Here is a 23,057-nt window from a genome sequence, read left to right as displayed (position 1 = left end):
CCTTGCCTCAAATTACTATCTCCTGGAAGAACCAGATAAAGATCCAAACTAAACACAGCTGTGATGGGGCAGATATCTAGGAAATGCTTCTCTAACCATCCACAGCAATCAATTCTTGGATATCACTCTGACCCAGAATTTTATTTAGCACCAATCTTTTATGCAAGGTGATCTTCTCTCCAGCTAGCAGCAGATACAGGCCTCGCTTGAAGGAATTCAGTGAATAAGCATCTACCACACGATGGAGCAACCTGTCCCAAAGATGACTTCCTTTGAGAAAAGATACAGCTCTTGACATCTAACCTGGGTCTGACCTTACACAGCTCCAAATCATATCCATGGTGCATCGTAATCTATTTAAATGGAACTGGCAGTTGATTCAAAAACAATCCATTCCCTTAATCATCTTGTACATATCAATTAGATCATCCCTGAAGGATCCAGTGCCAGCTCTTCTAGCCTATCTTGATGACCTAGAAGCTTCAAGCACAACACTACACCCTTTCCAAATCTCAACATAACCTACCATGTGAGAAGACCAAAGCTGAACTGAGGCATACCCAAGGACAAATTCATACACTTATTGGTCGAGTCAATTGTCCCAAAACTATATCCAAACACCCTACTTGCTCCAGCTATTACTCCTAAACCTTTCGTGATATAGACACTAGACTGCTCAGACTTCTTTGCATTCTCCTGAAGGGTGTATCCATGTTCAGCATTCTCCTTACCCACGTGCATAGAATTGCACCTTTCCAAGTAAATATGCTTTTTCCATAACCCTTCAATACATCAAGATCCATCTGAATTAGTTGAGCATTGCCTGGAATGTATTACCTTCCTGCAGTGAATCCACATCTGGCTCTTCTTTGTGCCTCAAAAACCTCGAAAGCCGGTTTGATACTGTAGTGAAGAAGCCACGGATAAAATCAGTTCTCTGGTCAGCATCTGAGTGGACTTGTCTCAAAGGTGGTTTCTCTATGGCTGAAGAACAACCAGGTTCAGAGATGGATCGGTGGTAAGGGATTATTGCTAATTTAGTATTTGCTTGCACCACCTGGGCAGGATTCTGTTCCAGGACATCATCTGATCCAGTGTACTCGAGATGGTGCTTAGTCTGTCTTGGCTGATCCTGATCTTCTGACCTGCTGTTGTTCATGCCAGAAAAAATCCTCCTGTTAACCTTCCACGAAAAATTTGAGGCCGAATGCCATTTATCAGTATTTGTTGGTTTGAAAGGTTCCGAATGGGCCCGCTTGTATATTTTCCATTTTGGTTTTGAGGTTGTGCGCCACTGGTAAGCATTCAGACTGGTGGGATTCTTGTCACAGCAAGCTGGGTCTGAGAGGGATCTTCTGTAATCAGCCCGTGAGGAGGCGGCTTGTTTTTTGAACACATTCATCTTTCAAATTTGTATAACCCGAGTCTTCAAGCTCTCAAATTTAAATAAAAACAGTGCACTTAACATACAGCACCCAACTAAAAAGTCACAGCATACTAAAACTGCTTCAATTTTCCGTGTCGAGATGCACATAGACACGTCACAACCACTTCCTATTGAGCCTCTTCTTGACGTTGTATTATAGTAAGAAAGGAAGTTGGCTTTGAACATTTCACAGACAACCACAGACCAAAATTGATCAACCGAAGTGTTCAGAACTAACGGATGATCATAAGAAAAAGATTTCCCTCAAAATTCTGAAGAACATTTCTCATTGAGCTTTACAGGCAACACTGACAAGAATATTCTGAAAATAAAAGTGGCTACTTCCAAGAGCCTCCTGAAAGATTCAGCAACAAAGAGTAAATGTCAGCACTGAACCAGACAGGACGACCTGTTCTGTAGAGGATCATTTATATCCGAAATGTTAACTCTTTCTCTCCATAGATACTGCCAGACCTACTGTGTTTATCCAACATTTGCTGTATTTATTTCAAATTTCCAGCATCCACAGTATTTTGATTTTATTTGACTTGTTTATCATTATTCCAACCAAGTAACAGTTAATTGTGATAATCAGTAGAAATGTGAGCTGCACATCGAGATTTAATCTCACTGAAGGAATTAAGTTGCCATTTCAGCAAATAAATGTTCACTCCTTCACGTGTTGAGTATGGATTTGAATGACCTGACATTTGATAACTCATGGGAAAGGGAAGACATATTTTCAGTATTACCTTCCTCATTCTACAACAGTCACATCTATCAGCTAATCCCCAAATGTAAGCAAAAAAAAAAAGAATTTTGTCCATTATATCAGGTACTTCCTGATTACCTGCAGATCCACTTCAACAGTCAACCAGGTAAGAACTTCACTGCTGAAAGAGTTCAATTGTGATAGTTGAAAAGGCTTCCTTGCTAGCCTGCTTATACAAAATAATGGCACTGCCAATTAATTCATTGAGGCCAAATGGCCCCAGGTGTATATTGAGTTATTCTATTCACCAACTGGATCGCATGTAAACAATGGGTACTTGGGCAAACTATTCCACAGCTACCACGACACAGGATGAAAGAAAACAAACAGCTTCAAAATAATGAAAGAAATATGCACATGGCTTTCTCAAAAATTTACTTATTTGGCAAATTTGCTAAAAACTAGATGATCCTTTTCTTTTTACAAGAGAGAACTAAACTGCACAAACACCAAACTTGTGAAGTTATCTTGAAGCCTCCCTCCCAGGTTGCTCAAACTAACAAGTATTGACTCTGCTAAATTTGGCATGGAATCATACAGGCCGGAGGATGCCAGGTTTTCTATTTCGACCAGCAGATCTGAGCTCGGTCTGGAATGGCCACCCTCCTGGAAAATTCAAACTTACAAATAACAAATTTAGTATTTCAATTCTTGCTTCAATTGTATAGATCCTTGGTCAAATTGCACCGTGCAATTTTACTCCCCTTAGGTGAGCACACTGGAGCAGGAATAAGCCATTCAGCCTGTCCAGTTTGCTCCACCATTCAACACAATCATGGCAAATCATCCACTTGAATGCCTTTTTACCTACACTATCCCCACATCCCTTTATGTTAATGGTATTTAAAAATCTGTCAATCTCTGCTTTAAACATACTCAATGACAAAGCTTCCACAGCCTTCTGGGATTGAGAATTCCAAAGATTCACAGCACTAAGTAAAAGAAATTCCTGATTTCAGCTCAAAGAATCTTTTGTGGAGATTGTTTTAAGACTCCAAATGAGCTGTTGAATTGACCATCTGTGACACTTAATATATTCTATTTATACGTGGATACCACAGTGATACTCTAGAGATACTCTACAAGATCACAGAATCAAATTTCAGCATGTGTCCCATTTTGCCTGCGTGTGTGCAGCTACCTAATCCAATTCCATTTCCCTACTCTTCTTACTTAATATTTTTGTGCCCATTTAATCCTTTCCAAATGTCATAATTGACGACACTTTGCTAGCTACTTACTGTAATGCATTATGCATACCAATAATGAACAATTTTCTTCCCAAATTATGCCTTTAGCACAAATCCCAAATTTACGTCAGCAATTCATTCACTATTCTCAAAGCCTTCAACAATTTTCAGTCCTTTTCTTAGACCATCCGTTCTTCTTATCCTCTGCTGAATGGAATTAGGATTTCTGTCATACCATAGCCTTTCATCTTAGCCATTTTGCATTGGAGCTTTTGCAATGGTCCTTGCTACTGTGGGTTCCCAAAATTACACCTACTTCTCCTCCAGTTGGGTGCTTTGAAGAGAATTGCTCAGTTTTTCAATGAGCAGCAAATGACTGTTCTATGGGTTAACCCAATAGCACAAAGCATAAACGGACAGTGCTGCCAAGTCCACAGTTGCCTCTCAAGCTGCAATTGAACAATATACATAACTCCAGGCTCCCTGCAACAAAATATTTATACACGTGCTGTGCTAGCCTGGTTGAATGACAGTAGACCACTGACTAGCATTCTCAATGCAAAAGCTCCATCGGCTGCCTCTTGCCTGCTGGCTCCAAGCTGTTAAGCAATGGCTGTAGTGGAACAGGAGCAGGTAGCAGCATCACAGGGGCTATGCTACCACTGCTTCCAATCTGTTTGTATTGTAGCTAATGTGTCAGTTCTTCTGTCTACAATAACCTCAACTAGTCACTAAGTTTTAAAGTGCGACAGTTTAGAAAAATATTTATTCCCTCAGGAGCTGGCATCTGACTTCTAAAGCTTTCTCAGTGTGACATATCTTTGATGAAGCCAGCTTCATCTGCTCCAATCTACGCTTTTTCCAAATTTACCAAGAAAAAGACCCTTGACCAGCCTATCGCGAGTCTCCAAGGCCCTTTATTTTAAAGGACGCAGAGTTGATTACCACATGGAAACAGCAATCTCCATATTAGCAGGCCAGGCATAGCGTTCTCTGGGCCCGCTAGGGTCTCACCCACCACCCCCCCAGTGGAGTTTACAACTGCTCCTCACTAACGGGGCACATGCGTCCTCACTCCACTGGTTGGGACAGAGGCAATTGAGGCTTTCCCGAAAGGTTGGGGACAAGGGGGAGGGTGCCCCTTGGACAGCAGTGCCAAGGGGGCAGGGTCCTGCTGCCACTCTGCAATCGGAAATTGGAGCAGGGGGTCGGGAGGCCAGCAATCAGGGAGAAGGGGGCTGGGTAAATATAGGGAGGCCAGCAAAATTTGTCCACTGACAAATCGGCGCATGCACAGTGGCCCGCTCAGCGCACTGATGCCAGCTTCTCCAGCGTGATGAGCCGAGCCCACCCCCCCCCGCCTCGGCATGAATTCCCCCTGAGGCACTCAGTGACGTACAGAGTGTGTTGGAGATTCATTCAGTTAAGTATGCCCAAAAAACAGGTGGAAAATTCTCACATTTTCCTGTCCATTGGGCACTTCCCTTTTTTGGGGGGGGATATTCCCGGCCACATTTCCTGCTGCCTTTAGTTCAACAGATTTTCGGCGATTCTTAAAGCGTGCCTTCCAAATGATTGGTCACCTTTCCCTGCTGAATGGGGACAGAGCTGCCTTCACCCCCATTTTCCCACCCAATCACAACATCAAGGAGAGTTTGATTAAACAAGTTGGCTCATGTGGAAAGAATTTAAGTTGTCACATTTGGTGATTTAATGAACATTTTTGCCTCAATATGCCCAAAAGAAAGTGAGCCAAAGCAACGTGAGCAGTGGTCGCACCTTGCCTCCTTCCAGACAACTGGCTCCTCTCAAACTAACTGGTAACTTCACATCTGAAGAGAAGCCTGTAGAAATTTTATTATGTCCTGAAATCTCAATTTTCAATATACAGCTAAATTCTAAGAGTCACCTCCTCTGGTGGAAACTTATAAAGGTCATTATTGTAGTAAACATAAGAGGTTAGGGTTAAGTTATTAATGGACTTGATTGTGAGGGAGGCAAGAGAAAGGAGACAAAAACACAACACATGTCTTGATCGTTTACTCTTGTATCACAGCTGCCATCTGTTTCCCAATTGAACCACTTCCTGTGACAGTGGCCAGTCTGACAAAACAGCAACTAAAAATACACCTGCCACTGGAGTTATGTGAAAACATGGAACACATACAGGAAGTGCTTCGAATAACATGAAACATTTTGGAGTTTTCTGTCTTAGATTATATTTGTATTCATTATGTCTGAATGCATAAATCATGTGCAGTACGCAGACTAAGTTATGCTTCCAACTGAAAACACAATGTACCAGCCCCTGCGCTGCACTACTGGGCTTCAGTGGCCATAATTACTGGCTTGTTGAACAAAGAGGTCCCACCAGACCACTTCCTGTTTATTTGGTGCTGCCCAGAAGTTCACTCACTCAAAAGCAACTCCCTATACATCCCTGTAAGGAGTCACATCCTCCCTCTGCCTTTCAATTGCCTGTTTGATACTTCAGGAAATCTCTGTGGATTACTACATATCAATTACACATCTCAGTACCGTACAGTAAAGGGTCAATTTTTCTTTTTCATATAAATGTAAAAAGCAGTCACATACAGAAAATGCTGGAAACAGTAGGTAAAGCAGTATTTGCGGTGAGGAAGAAATAGATGTTATGTTCAGGTTGATCTTTCATCAGAATGATATTGGCACAAAGGCAGAGAAAGGATAGGGTGAAGGGACTGCAAGTAAGAACAAAAAGGAAAGTCTGTGATATGACGGAAGTCAGGGGTGATTAATTGAGAAAGCAAAACAGTCGTGGGGCAGATGGAAAAACAAGAGATGGGTCTACAGGAGCTGAAAATGGCAACTGCAGAGTTTATAAAAGCAATTGTCCAAAATAAATAGGCAATGGTGATGATCTGAAACTGTTGAACTTAAGTCCAAAGGCTGCAAAAGGCCTCATGGAGATATGAGGTGCAGTTGCTGAAGCTGAAACTGGCTTCCCACATTGTTCTAATGAAAGTGAGAGGCAGGAGATGAGAAATGGAGTAGGATGGGGAATCAAAATGGCAGTTGACCGAAAGTTCAGGGTCATGCTTCCAGGCTAAATAGGAGTGTTCAGCAAAGTGATGATTTTCAGCGTTTGATCTCTCCTATTATAGAAAAGACCTCATTGTGAGCAGTGAATAGAGTAGACTAAGTCAAAAGAAGTGCAAGTAAATCACTGTTTCACCTAGAAATAGTGTTTGATGCTCTGGAAAGTGGGAAGGAAGGAAAAAGGCTTGCATTTGTATAGCGTCTTTCACAACCACGGGGTGTCTCCAAAGTGATTTTCAGCCAATGAAGTGTGGCCACTATTGTAATGTAGGAAACGATTAAGACAATTGGCACACATCAAACTCCTAACGGAAATGATGTAATAATGTCCAGACAAGCTAGTTGTGTGATGCTGATTGAAAGATACATATTTGCCAGGATAGTGAGGATAACTCCTGTGCTCTTATTCAAAATTGTGCCATGGTATCTTTTATGTCCACCTGAGAGGCAGATGGGGCCTTGGTTTAATACCTGACCCAAAAGATGGCTCACCTGACAACGCAGCATTCAGTTGGTGCTGTCAGTTTTGACCTTGGTGCTCGTCCTGAAATGAAGCTTAAATTCACAACCTTACAAGTTAAATGGGCACTTTCCCTTGAACAAGAAGTTGTCATGGGTGGAAGGGGGTAAGTGGGTATAAATGAGAAAGCAGGCCAGGGTGTCAAGGGGAAACCAACTGCTTTGGAGCACTGGCAAGGGAGGGAAGGGCTTGATGGAGACATCAGGCTGGCAATGTTAGAAAGTGGCTTTTGCTACCAAATAAACCTGTTGGACTTTAACCTGGTGTTGTTAGACTTCTTACAATGTTAGAAAGAGCAGAGGATGAACATGGTAAGGATTGAGGGCTTTTGGAACAAGCAAAAGTGCAGTAAAGAGATGGACACTGAGCACCCTGTCAACCACAGTACAGAGCAATTTTTGTTTAAGGATAAAGAAAGATATACTGGAAATCCTGGTATTAAAGATTACATCTACAAATCTAAGAAAAGCAATAGTGGTATCCTGTGTGGGTCAGAAGTTGCTACCATGTCTGCACACTGCTTAATGAATAGCAGCCTTTCTTCTATAATCTGAGTTCCACTGACTCTGCAATCACACTGCCAAGGTGATGGCAGTCACACACTGAATCAAGAAAACAAAATCCATCATATACTGACCGAATGGTATTGCAAACTTCAAACTGCTGAATGAAATACGGCCTTCAGATGTTTTTTTTTCCCCCCACTATAGATACTATTTCCAAAATGGGTTTAAACTTTAAACAAATGAATAGATGTTAGTGGGAAATAAAATGAGCAGAATAATGTGTGACTGGGAAACATCAGTAATAGGGCTTAAAGTTAATTATGATTTAACACATCTAATTTTTATTTTGGTTGTACAGGATTAAGATTACAGTGTATTAAGTTACTTGGCATTTGAGTAGATTTAATACTGTAGCAGAAAGGCTATGTGCAAGCTGAAATTTTGTCAAAATGCCAGGTCCACAGGAGCCTGGAATTCCCCACGGCTTCTGGCAGCCAAAGGTCAACACCCACAACATATCCAGAAATATCATCAATTGCAACAGTCGACACAGTGCAACTTGTAGGTCACAGTGCCCAACCAACAGAATACACTCCACTTTCAGTGTAGCACAGCCCAAACAAGTCTCCCTTCAAAATTCTTCTTCCAGATTTTCCCTTCACACTCCTTCTAAAGGTAGTTGGTGCGCTGACTATCTAGGCGAAAGATGGACTGACTGGGGAAAAATAAATAAATCACAGCCTAATGAGATTCTGTTCTCAGGAGACAGGGACCATCTACTCTTTAGATCACTGAGCAGCCACTTGAAGCAGAGACTGCCTATTTTTAACAAAATTCTCTTTGACCCAAGGAACATTGCTTTGCCTGCAGTACAGTGATCAAAACTATTCAGTAGCACGCACAACGAACAATAACTGTTGGATCAAAGCACACACAAATACCCTAGTGCTATAAGCTTATATCAATTAATCAGCTAATTCTGACAACTTCAAAAGGAGGAGACGCAAACGCTTCTCCCATAACCAAGTGAATTACGTGAGCCATCTCGTTCCGATTCCCAGTTCGAAATCTCACTATGAATTAGCTAATCCCAACCAAGCCATTGGATGTTTCAATTTATCTCAGCATTCACGGACAAAGAATTGGGAGGAATGGGAGAGGGAAAAAAAAAATCAATCCAAGGCTTCCAATCCTCACCATGATACATTCTGGAAAAGGCAGAATGGACATGAGCTGAAACATGCCTGTGTTGGGTGTTCACAGTAAGAAGTTTAACAACACCAGGTTAAAGTCCAACAGGTTTATTTGGTCGCAAAAGCCACACAAGCTTTCGAAGCTCTAAGCCCCTTCTTCAGGTGAGTGGGAATTCTGTTCACAAACAGAGCTTATAAAGACACAGACTCAATTTACATGAATAATGGTTGGAATGCGAATACTTACAACTAATCAATAATTGGGTGTTTACAGGGGGGAGTAAAGTCCCTTGGAAGTAACCTCAAATCTCCCTTCATCACTCAGAGTAAAGCCCAGCTAACCATGGGTACTGCTTCAAAGCACTCACTTGAAAGCAGGAGCACACCTTGTCGGAAAATAAAATTTGAGAATCATGACAAAATCAGTTCATCCAATGACACCCAATCAGTTCATGGGCAATGACTTATCAATACACCATACTGGTAAAGCTCAGAAATTTTACTTAAGAGGTGAATTTAAGCCATGAACGCAACTGCAATTAAATTATAAAAGATTGGCTGTGGACTTGTGATTAATAACTGCAGAAGCCATTACAACTGTGGCTGCTACACACACACATGCTCTTCTATCAATGAAAGAAAACCTCCTTCTGATTATACAGCAATTCCAATTCCTGAGCGCCAATTAGTATAAAACTTAATGGCAGGTTTGATTCTAGCTCAATAAAGATGCAGCAGAGGACACATTCCAGTCCCCTGATATAAGCCTCCCAACAAACAGCATAAAGTGTCATTCATGAAGCATATCTTTATCAACATGGTTCATTATTAAACATGAACAATAGAGTAAAAATTTAAACAGTGCCGTTACCTTGAGCACAAATATATAACAAACAACAATGCAGCCTGCTGTTACTCAAGGAAGATGAGTTTTATCCCCATTCAACTCATTGAAGTAGCTCTTTAGATCACCACCTGTTTAGTGAACAGAGCTGGCTATGGACATTAGAAGGGAACTATCAAAAGCAACAGCTGCACTCGAGCAGACATCAAAAGCCATCAAGTCAACCAGCAAAAATAAAGATAATTCATTTTGTGTTCAGAGAGTGAAGCAGTAGAAGTAAAATATATCTGAATATCAATATTACAGAAACATGAATCTCATTTACAGTAACAAACCTCAAAGTTTGCTTTCTCAGATCAGGGTGCAACTATTCAAACCAAATAACCTAATAAGCCACAAAAAAAATTTAAAAACTCACAAGGGACAGCTGCGCCAACAGTCCACAAAACACTAACTGCATCCCCTTAGGCATGAGAGACTGAACCCACTGTCCGTCACTATACACAAATGAATTTGAGCCTTTCAAGATAACCACTCATATGAAGATTGTGCTCATTAACAGCAGTGACTCAAGTATAAGTTCACAAATGCAGGAAAATCCTAACTTCAACGTGCAGCGGAATAACAGGTTTAACAATAGGTTCTCTGAATGCTGTTCTTGCAGCAGAGTTCCCAGTTGATTTGACAAACAGTACATGGGATATCCAACTCCAGAAGGCACTCAGGTTCAAGTTACCATCAAAAGATATATGTTGCACATCAGATTCAACTAGCTCTGGATAAAGCCCAATACATGACACAAGCCCCAAAACAACCCCAGCACACAATTACATGGACTGACAATTCCAGCTACAAGTAAAGTAACATTCCAAGCAAAGATGTTGAAATTTTCCACCTTTCAAATATTCAGTTCAATGAATAATATGACCACTGCCAATACCATCCAGAAGCACCATATTTACAAGTTTTAGCTTTGCAGAACGCCTGGTAAGTCCTGCTCAGGTTTGTTCAGTCTGAATTGTTTCTTTAACTAACGATCAACAATTTTCCAAGTAAAAAATCTGCACAAGCACTTCATTATCAACTCTGAATCCAAGCATGATCCAAACATAACATATCCTTGTATTCAAGTTATAAGTCTGTCAGGATTTCACGCGCAAGCCAATTCCTGGCAAGGTCCAGAGAGAAGCAAATATTTACCAAATGAGAATTTGTTCAGGATTTAAGTTAACCCTGAGACTATCTCAAGGATTCAGCCCAAAATACATGGAAACACACCTGCCAGCAGTCCAATATTCACACACACATTGCAGTTTTGATTTCAGTTATTCATATATCCCAACGCCTTCCAAATAACAGGAAATGCATCCAGAGCAGATTTTTTTCAGTGTATTGGTTAAGGAAGCACATTCTCATTACAGATGAAGATTGTGAGGGAAAAATATTGCATTAACTGCATGTTGGTATTGTGAAGCCAAGTTCTCAAAAAGTATCAATTAATCTATTCCATACTTGATTATGTGCAAATCTCAGAACAAGCAAAATATGACTAACAACTCCAAAAATAAACTCAAACAGCTTCCAAAAAAACTAAAATAATAAGTACAAGTATTTGCATGGCTTCGGCTTTTAAGCTGTCAGCACACAATCACTTCCATAATTACCATGGAAGTTTAAAAAAGATAGAAAAATGTTTACATTCAATATAAACATTCACTGATCTTTTGCACTTCTACATTTCATAAATAATCTAAGAATAAAAACATGATATTTAAATTAAGAAATCATGATTTCCCCAAAACAATTCAGAAAAGCACGGTACTCCCTCCAACCCCAGTTGACAGAGACATTATGCACAATCCAGCTCACAATCCTTTCACAGGAACATTCGCTTTTCTTCTTATGCTTCTTTTGCATATTTGCATTCATTAACTGTGAATCGAACTTGGTATTCTTTTTTGCTTTCAATGACCTCAATTCAAATTGACACTCTTAATCTTACTGCTTCCTGTATATGCAGGGATTCCTGACCTCCTCAAAAACCCAAGCTGACATTTTTTCTAATCCTCCATTCATGTTGGTATGCTGTCTGACTTTCCGTGAGTCTACAATTGCATTCTCCTTCCTTTTCAGTCCTAATCTCCTATTCTTTCCTTGACCTCCACATGTCTCCATTTTCCCTTCTCTTCCTATTTGAGAGGAGATTTAAAAGATATTCAAAATCATGAGGGGTCTAACCAAAGTAGATAAGGAGGAACTGTTCCCAATGGTGCAAAGGTTGAGAACCAAAGAAAACTGATGATTGGCAAAATGATGTGGAGATGCCGGCGTTGAACTGGGGTAAACACAGTAAGAAGTTTAACAACACCAGGTAGGACTTTAACCTGGTGTTGTTAAACTTCTTACTGGATTGACAAAATGACCAGAGGTGACATGATTTTTTTCTCTATGTGGGAAGTAATTATAATTTGGATTGGATTGCCTGAGTGTGTGATGGAGGAACATTCAATATTGGCTTTCAAAGGGGAACTGGAGCACCTAAAGAGAAAAAAATTCATAGCTACAGCAAAATGACAGGGGGGGTGGGGAAGAGGACTGCCTGAATTGCTCTTTCAAAGAGCTGACACAGACACTATTGGTCAAATGTACTCCTTCTGCACTGTACCAATCTGATTCCATGATTGTATAATTCACCATCCATTGGCCCTTGCAACTCATCTCCTTGTATAACTCACTTCATTCTTTAACGCTAATAATTTCTCTGCCCCCTTATTGTCATCCTCCCACCATCCAGCACCTCAGCCATTCTAGTCGAAGCAGAATCCATTTGCTAATGTTCAGGTTGGAACCAGACCACTCCAGAAATAGTACTCTGGTAAGCCTTTTTCACTTGCAGGAGAGGGGTGAGGATCATGAATGGTATGTTTTGCCTGTATAGTATGCAAGAAACTAATATATGTGACAATAAATCAAATCAAGTTGTGACTGTCACTTTGGGGACAACTTATTCACCAACAATATGTAGAAAATACATAAACCTATAAATTATTTCCAATTCAATGAATAACACAAAGCAGCAAATTCCATCAACACCTCTCCCAAAGTAATAGAGTATAATTTTTGAAATCCCCAAGATAATCCAGTTCTGAAAAAGAATCATATTTAACTTAAAACAGTAACTCTGTTTCTCCCTCCACAGATGCTTTCAGACCTGCTGAGATTTTCCAGCATTCTGCTTTTGTTTCAGATCTCCAGCATCTACAGTTTTTTGCTTTTATTGTAAGATGATCCAGAAATCAGCTAAGCTTTTACTGTCTACGTACTGTTGGCTGACCTCATCTGGAAGGTCCCAAAATGACATTTAGTATCCCTAAGCTACGCAAGAGTGTGACAAGATTTAACCTCTGATGCCAAGCAATAACTCCTATTGGAAAAGCAAGATTGTGACCATTAGGTCAACAAGAGTCAGTTGCTTGTGATGAACTGGGCTGAAAATGCTTATGGATTTTCACTCATAAACCAGGCTCATCCATCAATGAAATTAACTTGGGAAAAGTAGTGGAAAGATCAGCTATTCTTCAGCAAGAGTCCATGCTTTGCAGGAGGGCAAATGATGGGTAGGAAGTAAAGTGGGAGGAGGGAAGAGGGATCCATGAACATCTCCACTTTTGACCTTGTTCAATGTTCAGCACCATTCACAACTCCTCAGATACTGGGGTTGTCCATGTCCAAATGCACTAGAGGTTGGGCAACATCCAGCCTTGGGCTGACAAGTGTCAAGTAAAATTTGTGCAACATAAGTGCCAGGCAATGATCATCTCAAACAAGAGATAACATTCAATGGCATGACCATCACTAAATCTCCCACTATCAACATCCTATCAACACTGACCAGTAACTGAACTTGACTCGCCAGATAACATTCAGGTTGATCCCCGAGCTTAGTGGCCCTGGTACAGGGGAAGGCAGGATATGCCAGGCCATGAGATTATAGACTACAGTCAAGTATGATTCTGCTGACGCTGAGTGCCTCATGGTTGCCCAATTTTGAATTGCGAGATCTGTTTGAAATGTATTACAATTAACATGGTGGTAATGCCACACAACACAAAGGAGGCTATCCACAATGTGAAGGTGAAGCTTTGTCTTCACAAGGACTGTGTGGTGGTCACTTCTACCAATCACGTCATGGATGGATGCATGTGCAGCAGGCAGGTTGGTGAGGAAGAGGTCAAGTATGCTTTTCCCTCCTGTTGGTTTCCTCACCACTTGTCACAGATACAGTCTCACAGTTATGTCCTTTGGCCAACTCAGCTATACTGGTACTACCACACCACTCCTGGTGATGCACATGAAGTCTCCCACCCAGAATACATTCTACTCCCTTGCCACCCTCACTGTTTCCTGAGAGTGGTATTCAACAGAGAGTACTGATTCATTAGCTGAGAACGAACAGTACGTTGTAATCAGCAGGAGGTTTCCTCGCCCATGTTTGACCTGATGCCATGAGACTTCATGGGATCCAGAGTCGATGTTGAGGATTCCCGGTGCAGTGCTACCACCTCTACCCTGTCTATCTTGCCGATGGGACAGGATGGTGATGATGGTGGTGTTTTGGAGAATATCTGAGGGGTACGATTCCATGAGTATGACAATGTCAAGCTGTTGCTTGACTGGTCTATAAGACAGCTTTCTCAAATTTGGCACAGGCCCCTAGATGTTAGGGAGGAGGACTTGGCAGGGTCAAGAGAGTTGAGTTTACTGTTGTCATTTCTGGCCTTGCTCGATGCCTGGTGGTCCGTCCAGTTTCATCTCTCATTCCTTACTGACTTGTTTTTAGGGGTTTGATTCAACTGAGTGGCTTACAAAGCCATTTCAGAAGACATCACTGTGGATCTGGAGTCACATGTAGGCTAGACCAGGTAAGAACGGCAGGTTTTCTCCCCAGAAAGAGATTAGTACCTCCTTACTAACATCGACAATGATTTCAATTTTATTGAATTCAAATTCCATCATTTACCATGATGAGATTCGAACTTGGTTCCCCAGAATATTACCCCGGGTCTCTGGATTACTAGTTAAGTGAAAATACCACGACGCTACAGCCTCCCTTTTTATAAGGCCATTTTCAATGCTATCAAGGAAAAGTGTGAACACTGCGTGAGCATAGGCTGTGATGCCTCAAAAGGATCAATGGGGTTTTATAACATTTAAACCAAGTACCAGGAAAGAGCTGTCAACTGTTGAACCACAACACAGTCATTAATTTCATGAGAGTGGGGACAAAAGTAGTGGAGCAATATTTTTAAAAATAATGAAGTGAACTTCTGCTCTGCCAAGTAGGGAGTTGAAGTACACTACGAGCAGAGTACATGGATTTGTACAAGATGATTTAGAATATAGGCATGTGAATATGGCGGAAATCCAAAACTCCGAATCATTTGGGCTACAAAGTTCAAACAAGCAATTTGTTTGTGATAACAACTCATGATTCAGAATCTGAAATTTGAGATACTTACTGCTCCAAAGAAAACCAAACAAAATAGCAGCAGCCATTTCAGTTTTAACTCATAACAGAAAATTCATGTGGAAATAGCGTCAGAACTTAACAGCAACAGATAGGATTAATCAGGGTTTCAATACAATTGACTTTTAAAAACCCATCGCAAGGATGAGATAAGGTCTGTCATGCTTGAATGAATCTTCCACATGCCATGTAATATCACAAATATGGGTTTGTTTCCCCACCAGCAAATATCTCCACAATTTCAAGCCACTATTTGAATCAAACAGATCTATTAATTTACATATTTTTCTTCCCATTTGGATTACTGCTCTGTACATATTAGCAATATTAAAATCTGCGGTATTCCCACATAACATATATTTATACCAAGGTGATCTGAGCAGGGCTCAGAACAACTGGTATTTAAAATATAATACAAGTTAGAATGCATGTTCAGACAATAGACAGATATTTCAGGCAATAGTGTTGCATCTCTTGGCTTATGTTCTACTACATGCAGACTGTTTGCAGCTCAGAGATAAAATCTTGCTCAGGCACTGGCTTATGTTTTATATTCTGAGTCACACTGTTAAAAAAAAAGTGATGCAAAGGATATACATAGTTGCCAGATTTCAACCCTGGGAAAATACAATTGTGGTGACGCAACAGGGACCAGACAAACCACTAACTCCATTTTGTCAATATATGATCAGAAACAGACACACATTTCCCACTCACTACAGTGTCGGGGATTCACTTCTTCAGCATCAACCTTTTAACAAACTGTCGCTACTTTCTCGCTCTTTCCATCTTGAAGACTTTTCCCTCTGCAGTTCTTTCAAGTCAGAACTAAGAGGAGAAATAACTGACCTCCTCTCATACCTCCAGTCATGTCTTACAGGCTACTAAGAGTCCAGAAGCCAAAATAGTTCTGGATCTGTTCCTTTCAAGTCGCATCACTTTTTGTCCTGGCCTGGTCTTTCCTTTGCACACCACTTTAAAAAGTCCCCCATACTATAGCACTTCAGGTTCATCAAATAGCCAAGTTTGTTGAAGTAGCCCACAATTCTCATCTTGTCATTGATTAATGCTCAGAAACTTAAGTACGCATTAATTTCAACGAAGTTGTGTGTACATTTGGAAGACTTTGAAAAGCACTTCACAACTTACGAATCTCTCGAAGTGATGGCTTGATTTACCCAAAGCAAGTTGTGTAAATGAAATTAAAACCCATTTCATACTGCTTTGTCATGTTGATTGAGAAAGGCATGTTGACAAGATGCCAGGAGAACTCACTAGACTTTAAATAATGACACTGGAACTTTCATATCCACCTGAGCAGGCAAAGAGGGCCACAATTTACAATCTGATCCACAAGAAGGCACCACTGAAAAAGCAGCACTTCCTCAGTACCTCCATGAAGTCAGCTTGGATTATAAACAAATCCTGCACTCTGAAGCTATAAGCTACTACTATATAAACTTTTCACTCACAAGCAACAGCTCCGCCCCCGACCAAAGTGCCCTCTCCACATTCCCCGATTCAAAGCGGCCAAAGTATCATGAACCTGCTGCTGAACAATTCAAACAGGAATAAATCCAAATTAAGTACAATCATCTCCATTCGCTTCCGTTCTACCAAATCCTCAAATTTAATTTGTTTCACTGTCCATTAATTTCATTATCATGCCTCAATTCTCTCTCTCTGGCTGTTTGTACCTCCAGCCCTATATTGGTCTAAGAATGCTGAGGTCTTCCAAATTGGGCCTCGTGCGCTTCCCTTACTCCCTTAGCACAAGCATGGATCCTGTCTTCAGCCATCTCAACCTTCAGCTTTATAGTTCCCTCTTGAAACCACTCCAGCTCCTGCCCTTCCTTTAAGAATTTTTTTTTGACTAACCTCTTAACCACCTGTTCTTCAGATCTCCTTTTGTTCACTGTCCATTTTTGGCTGATTATGTAACTATGAAGCTCCTTGCAATATTTTACTCTGTAAAAGAGGTTATATAAAGGCAAGTTGTTGTTCCTGTTGAAATGCTGCTTTGTGCTCAGTTGAGGAACCTCAACCAGCCAAATAATGGACAACCATAATAGGCCTAAAATTTCCTTGGCACACAGCAAACATTCCAATCATCTTTACTACAAAAAAATGCAAGGATGAGCACAAAATGGAGCTCAGCTGCACATGCTGTTCCCTCTCTTGCCCTCTACCTGCAGTTATGAGTAGATTGCCAAAGTTCGTCGTCTAAATGACATGTGAAGAATGTTTTTTTGGGTGAAGTGCCAAAGGCCTGCCAACATTTCGTGGAAATCTGAAATATTTATAAGTCACCCTCCACATAACAGAAGAAAAAGGAAAAAGACGAAAATTATGAAAAAATAACTTGTATAAACTTGGCTTTGATTTTACTGTAATTTTTTTTAGAAAATGGCAAAACGTTAAAACACAATTTACATTAATCTGCAGGAAGATACACATGGCATTGAAACTCTGCAAGGCCAATTGTCACCAAATACAAGAGTAGTTTTCAGCTGTGACTTATTGTCCACTGTGAATGGGTATAGCATGCTGTGTTTTATTCATCCCTGGTCCAGTCCTTCTATTACAAATTGTGCACAAGAGTGCAAGGAGTGCAAAAGTGCAAAGTAAATATTTTAAATAAATCATAATCAACATTAGATCAATAATTGCACTTCTCCGTAAAAAAAAGTCACTGACCCCTTAATTATTCTTTCTACTCCATCTGAATAATGTATGCTCAAGAATTAATCAAGTAGTGGAAAGACAAATGAAATGATGAGGTGTCTTGCATACTGCCATATCCACAGCAATCCCATCAGCATCTATGCCAGTGTGCTTTGTGTTTAAAAAGCAAATTTCAGCCCATTAAACGACGGTTGCTGCATAGTACATTAGCCGGTACCACTCAGACACTCAGTCACAAAACTTGGGCCCACAGCAGGGAGGGATGGATGATTGATCTGTGTGCAAAAGGCAAGGGTGAAAATGTGTGTGTTTTGTGCACGTGCACAAGTTGCACCACAATGAAAAATTTAATCAAGTGACACCCACTGAACAGGATATCCCAGTAAATTAATCCATGGACAAGTTTCACTGTTCATAATGTGCACTCATACACCACATGATTTTTAAAGGAAGTAGAGACAATTCAAATTTCAAAAACAGGCAACTACTGCAAGACCAAAATACTGCGTCTATCCCAAGCCAAAACAGTTCTTCAAATAAGGGAAAAACAGATGTTCAGCAGTGAGCACAACAGATAAACGAGTAACCTCATCAAACATAGATCAAAGTTCAAGAGAGACATTTGCTCTTCTTCTGTTCCATTCAAACTGCATTTTCAATGCATGCATGTATATAATTCTTCCATTCCCCTCAACTGCTTTGTGAATGACCGTATGCTCGTATTGTGCTTACATAAAAAGTGTGGTGAGATAAGGTTGTTGAGCAACAAGCACAAACAGCCAGATGGAAATATCATGTAGTGATAAAAATGATAAGGACAAACGCTAAGTATTCAGAAATACAGAGAAGGTGAAAAGGGAGGTGAAGTGGCAGGATTGAATTGGGATGAAACTGCAGTATTGGAAAAAAGGACATCGTTGTGGGGGCAAAGACAGAATCCATTTTGATAAGAGTGGAGAAGCATAAAAGATATGGTTACACGCTTCAGGGTCTTCCAGAGGGATCCAAATAATGAGAGAGTGAGAGAGATGAAGGAACAAAACTGCAGGGAAATCAGAGAGATGTGCAAGAACTGTAGAGTGGTGATATTGGAGTGCCCAAATTTTCAACAGTAAAATATTAGAGCAAAGGGAGATGGGAAGAAGGACACCTTTCATGAACAGTAAGACAAGAGCAAAATACTGCAGATGCTGGAATCGGAAACAAAAACTGAAAAGGCTGGAAAATCTCATAGGTCTGGCAGCATTTATGATCTCTGGAGAAAGAATTGTGCTAATGTTTTGAGTTAGGATGACTTCATTAGAGCTGAGGACGAGGAAAATTGGACAAATTTATATGAGGGTGGGGTAAGGAGGTGGGGCTGCTGTAATTGATAGGAATAGCATGGATAAAAAGACAAAAGACATGTAAATTGTACTGATGAAGTTTAGTTCCCTGGTCTAAACCACCTCCTCCTCGCCAATCCCTATACACCTCCATTCCCCACCAGGATGGCCTGAGAGCTCTTTGCTTCTTCCTCAAACAGGGGCCTGAACAATCCCCATCCATCACCACTGTCCTCCATCTGGCTGAACTTGTTCTCTCACTCAACAATTTCTGCTTCAACTTGTCTCACTTTGTTCAAATAAAAGGTGTGGTTATGGGTACCCACATGGGTCCCAGTTATGCCCGTCTCTTTTTGGCGCTATGTGGAGCATTCCCTTTTCCTGGCCTACTCGAGGCCCCCCTCCCATAACTCTTTCATCAGTACATCAATGACTATTTCGATGTTGCTTCATGCTCTTATCTGAACCTAGAAACATTTATCAATTTCACTTCAAATTTTCCAAATCTCTATCACCGTCACATTGTCCATCCCTTGCCTTGCTTGACCTCTCTGTCTCTATTTCTGGTGTCCACCATTACAAGCCCACCGACCCCACAGGTACCTTGACTGCAGCTCTTCACACCCCACATCCTGTAAGGACTCTATCCTATTCTCTCAGTTCCTTTGCCACCGCCGCATCTGTTCTGATGATGCCACTTTCCAAACTGGCACTGTTGATGTGTCTGCCTTCTTCTTATATAGTGGTTTTCCATCCACCTGTGGTTGACAGGGCTCAGAATCATGTCCATCTCCTGGGCCACTGCTCTCATCCCCAGGACATCGCAGTCCACTCCTCCATCACACCCAACACCTCACCAACCGCCAATGACACCTTCCCTTGCAATCGTAGAAGGTACAACACCTGCCCCTTCACCTCCTCCCTGCTCACCATCCCAGGATTAAAACACTCTTTTCAGGTGAAGCAGTGCTTCACATATACTCCTTCAATCTGGTTTATTGCATTCCCTGCTCCCAATTGGATCTACTCCACACTGAAGAGACCAAATGTAGACTGGGTGACTGCTTTGCAGAACACCTTTGGTCTGTCCGCAAGCAGGACTCAGACCTTCCTGTCGCTTGCCATTTCAACATGTCACCCTGCTCGACCATCCACATGTCCGTCCTTGATCTTTTGCAATGTTCAACTGAAGTCCAACGTAAACTGGAGGAACAGCACCTCATCTTCCGAATCGGCATTTTGTAGCCTTCTTGACGGAACATTCAGTTCAACAACCTCAGAGCATGAACTCTCTGCTCCACCTTCACTCCATTTATTTTATTTTATTTCTTCTTTTGATCCCATTCATCCATTTTTATTACTTTATATTCTTATTTTCCCACTTCGAATAGCTTGCTTTCCATCTTCTTTACCAACCCCACCCCTCCCCCAACTCACTCGGGCCAATTGCCACCTTCCTCAGATTGTCCTTTGACACTCTGCACCTTTGTTCTGATATTTACACATTCCGATCTCTTAATGGGCACACTTAGCACCATTCTCAGTCTTTATCACCACTATTTACATTCCTTTTCTCTTTTTGTCCACGCCATTCCATCATTTACAGCTTCCTCCAATCCCTGGCACCATCACCCTCCCAGTATAAATCTTGTCCGATTTTCCTAGTCTTCAGCCCTGACTCAAAACGTTGGCTCTATTCTCTGTCCACAGATGCTGTCGGACCAACTGAGATTTCCAGCTTTTTCTGTTTTTGTTCCACGGATGGTATGTTGCTGGTCCAGCTAAGGGGCAGGCATTGCTGGATCTGGTGCTGGGGAATGCAGTGGGCTATCATGCGGACTAAGGACTAAGTTTTGCATTTCCCTTCCAGGCATGTTTCTGGAAGAGGGGCATACAAAATATGACAGATGGTGAGCCTGTTGCTTTTGCTTCCAGGACCTTGTTGGACGCCGAAAGGAAATGTTCACAGGTTGATAAAGACAGCCTGACAGTCAAATTCCACCAATATGTTTACAGCCACCCTTCATCATTATCATCTCGGATCACAACCCCTTACTAAGGCTGTTCCACGAAGATAAACCGATTCCGCCGATCGCTTCAGCCAGAGTACAAAGATGGGCCTTACTTTTGGAGCTGATAGTTACACTTTTCAACAAAGACCAGGAACGCAGATTCCAATGTCTATGCTCTAAATCGGCTTCCACTTCCACAGACAGCATCTTCGCCTCCCATTCCACAGTATATTGTCCTCGCTTTGAATTTTCTGGACACTCTGCCCATTTCATCGGATCACATCAAGATATGGACCCAGAGGGACCAGGTTTCATTGAAGGTTAAAATGTTTTTAACTGGCTGGCATCTTGACAAGTCCGGCCCTACTTGCAGCAAAGGGATGAAATCAGCTCTGAAGACAGGGTGCTTTTGTGTGGGAGCCGAGTGACAGGTACTCCTCTCGGAGCTGCACGGTGCACACCCTGGGAAGGCCCAGATGAAGATGTAAACCAGGAGCTACATTTGGTGGTCAGGAATTGAGAAACAGAGTGTGGCCAGCCATTGTGAACATTGTCAAATGTAGCAGCCCCTTCTGCCCACAGCAAACTTACACTCCTGGGAGTGGCCCTGCTGCCCTTGGACAAGGCTCCATATTGACTTTGCTGGTCCTTTTGTGGGAATGATGTTTTTCATTGTTGTGTACGTCCACTCAAAATGACTTGACGTTCAGATCATGCGTTCAATTACCTCGTCAGCCACCACAGACTAACTGTGACAAATTTTGCAATGCATGACATACCAGAGGTGATTGTTTCTGACACCGCTTTCACAGCCTGGGTTTCAACACTTTGTCAAGACTAATGGTATTTAACACATACCACATTGCTTCCAATGGGTTGGCAGAAAGGACAGTTCAAACTTGTAAAGTATCGATGTGGAAGCAGTCTGACAGACCACTGCCTCTCTGGTTAGCAATTTTCTGTTCTCAGAGTATGACCCCTCATACTGCCACTGAGTTACACTGGTCAAATTATTGATGGGGTGATGCCTTGGAACTTGCCTTGACCTCATTTTCCCAAATTTGACAGGGAGGGTGGAGGCTAAGCAAGCCTCACAGAAGGAGTACCACAACTTGGCTAAGGGAGACAGGTAATTTGAAATGAATGACTTAGTTTTTGTCCGAAACTTGGGGAGGGCAACTTGGGTACCTGGGAAGCTAATTGCAAGGACAGGCCCAGTATCTTATGTCAGTCGACCTCCAGGGCTACGAAGTGTGTGCAGAAGCTTGTAAATCCAACAGAAAGCAGGAAGCTGCAGCCCCCACCACCAATCGTCTGGACCAGTAGTACAATGTGTGCCAGCAGCCGAGTTGGCACTAGCAAAACCTAGTACTTCCCAAGGAGAATATCATCTGTCAATAGAAGTGGAGGAAGAGTACGTCAGCCCTGGCTCATCGGAATCTGTCAAACCGCCTATCACTGTCATTTCCTCCGATACCTCCAGCTTGAAGAAACTCGTTACAAAGTTGCAATGCAAGAGTCCCAAAGTCCCCAGATGAATCAACTTTATGATCTTTGCCTAATTGCCCCCTTTCTGGAAATTCTGTTATGAGTGTACATAGTTGTGTATAAAAGGTTTTTTTAATGATTGTAAGGGAACTGAAGGGGGGAGGAACGTGATAGCGTGCCCCCTTTAAGGGACAATCATTCGTGGGTCACATGACTCTTCTGCGACTTATTGGAATAGTGTGCACGAACATCAGCCTATCAAGTGTTCGGGCGCAGGTCCGGGCAGGTGGAACCTGTATTGTGAGCCCGGGAATTGGTGGGACTAGAACTGTATCTGTACTGAGCTTGTCAGTATATACTTATGTTGTTCAATAAATTACTGCTGTGATTTAAAGCTTCCTCGTCGTATTACCTCGTGTGACAATAATGACTGAACCATCGCTGTCAACTCTTGTGCAGACTTTTGGTGGATGAAGGGACCAACATTTCAA

At 41.6% G+C, this 23,057-nt stretch overlaps 1 protein-coding gene across 11 annotated transcripts in view; it reads right to left on the bottom strand.

Moving 5' to 3' along the window:
• Positions 1-23,057, bottom strand: part of rasal2 (RAS protein activator like 2) — a 365,152-nt gene that overhangs the window by 287,114 nt on the left and 54,981 nt on the right. For 2 of the 11 annotated variants that reach the window (XM_078218011.1, XM_078218013.1), the window contains exon 1: positions 838-1,523. The exons of 5 other annotated variants lie outside the window; for them this stretch is intronic. In XM_078218011.1, the coding sequence (XP_078074137.1) occupies positions 838-1,402 (565 nt within the window). In that variant the 5' untranslated portion in view covers positions 1,403-1,523. Of the gene's footprint in view, positions 1-837; positions 1,546-10,807; positions 10,877-23,057 lie in introns of those variants that run through there. 4 more of the 11 variants (XM_078218024.1, XM_078218023.1, XM_078218015.1 and 1 more) reach the window with 4 other exon arrangements.

Source organism: Mustelus asterias, chromosome 8, assembly GCF_964213995.1.
Source record: "Mustelus asterias chromosome 8, sMusAst1.hap1.1, whole genome shotgun sequence".
In the NCBI taxonomy this organism is placed as follows: Eukaryota; Metazoa; Chordata; class Chondrichthyes; order Carcharhiniformes; family Triakidae; genus Mustelus; species Mustelus asterias.
This window is presented reverse-complemented; position numbering and strand designations above follow the sequence as displayed.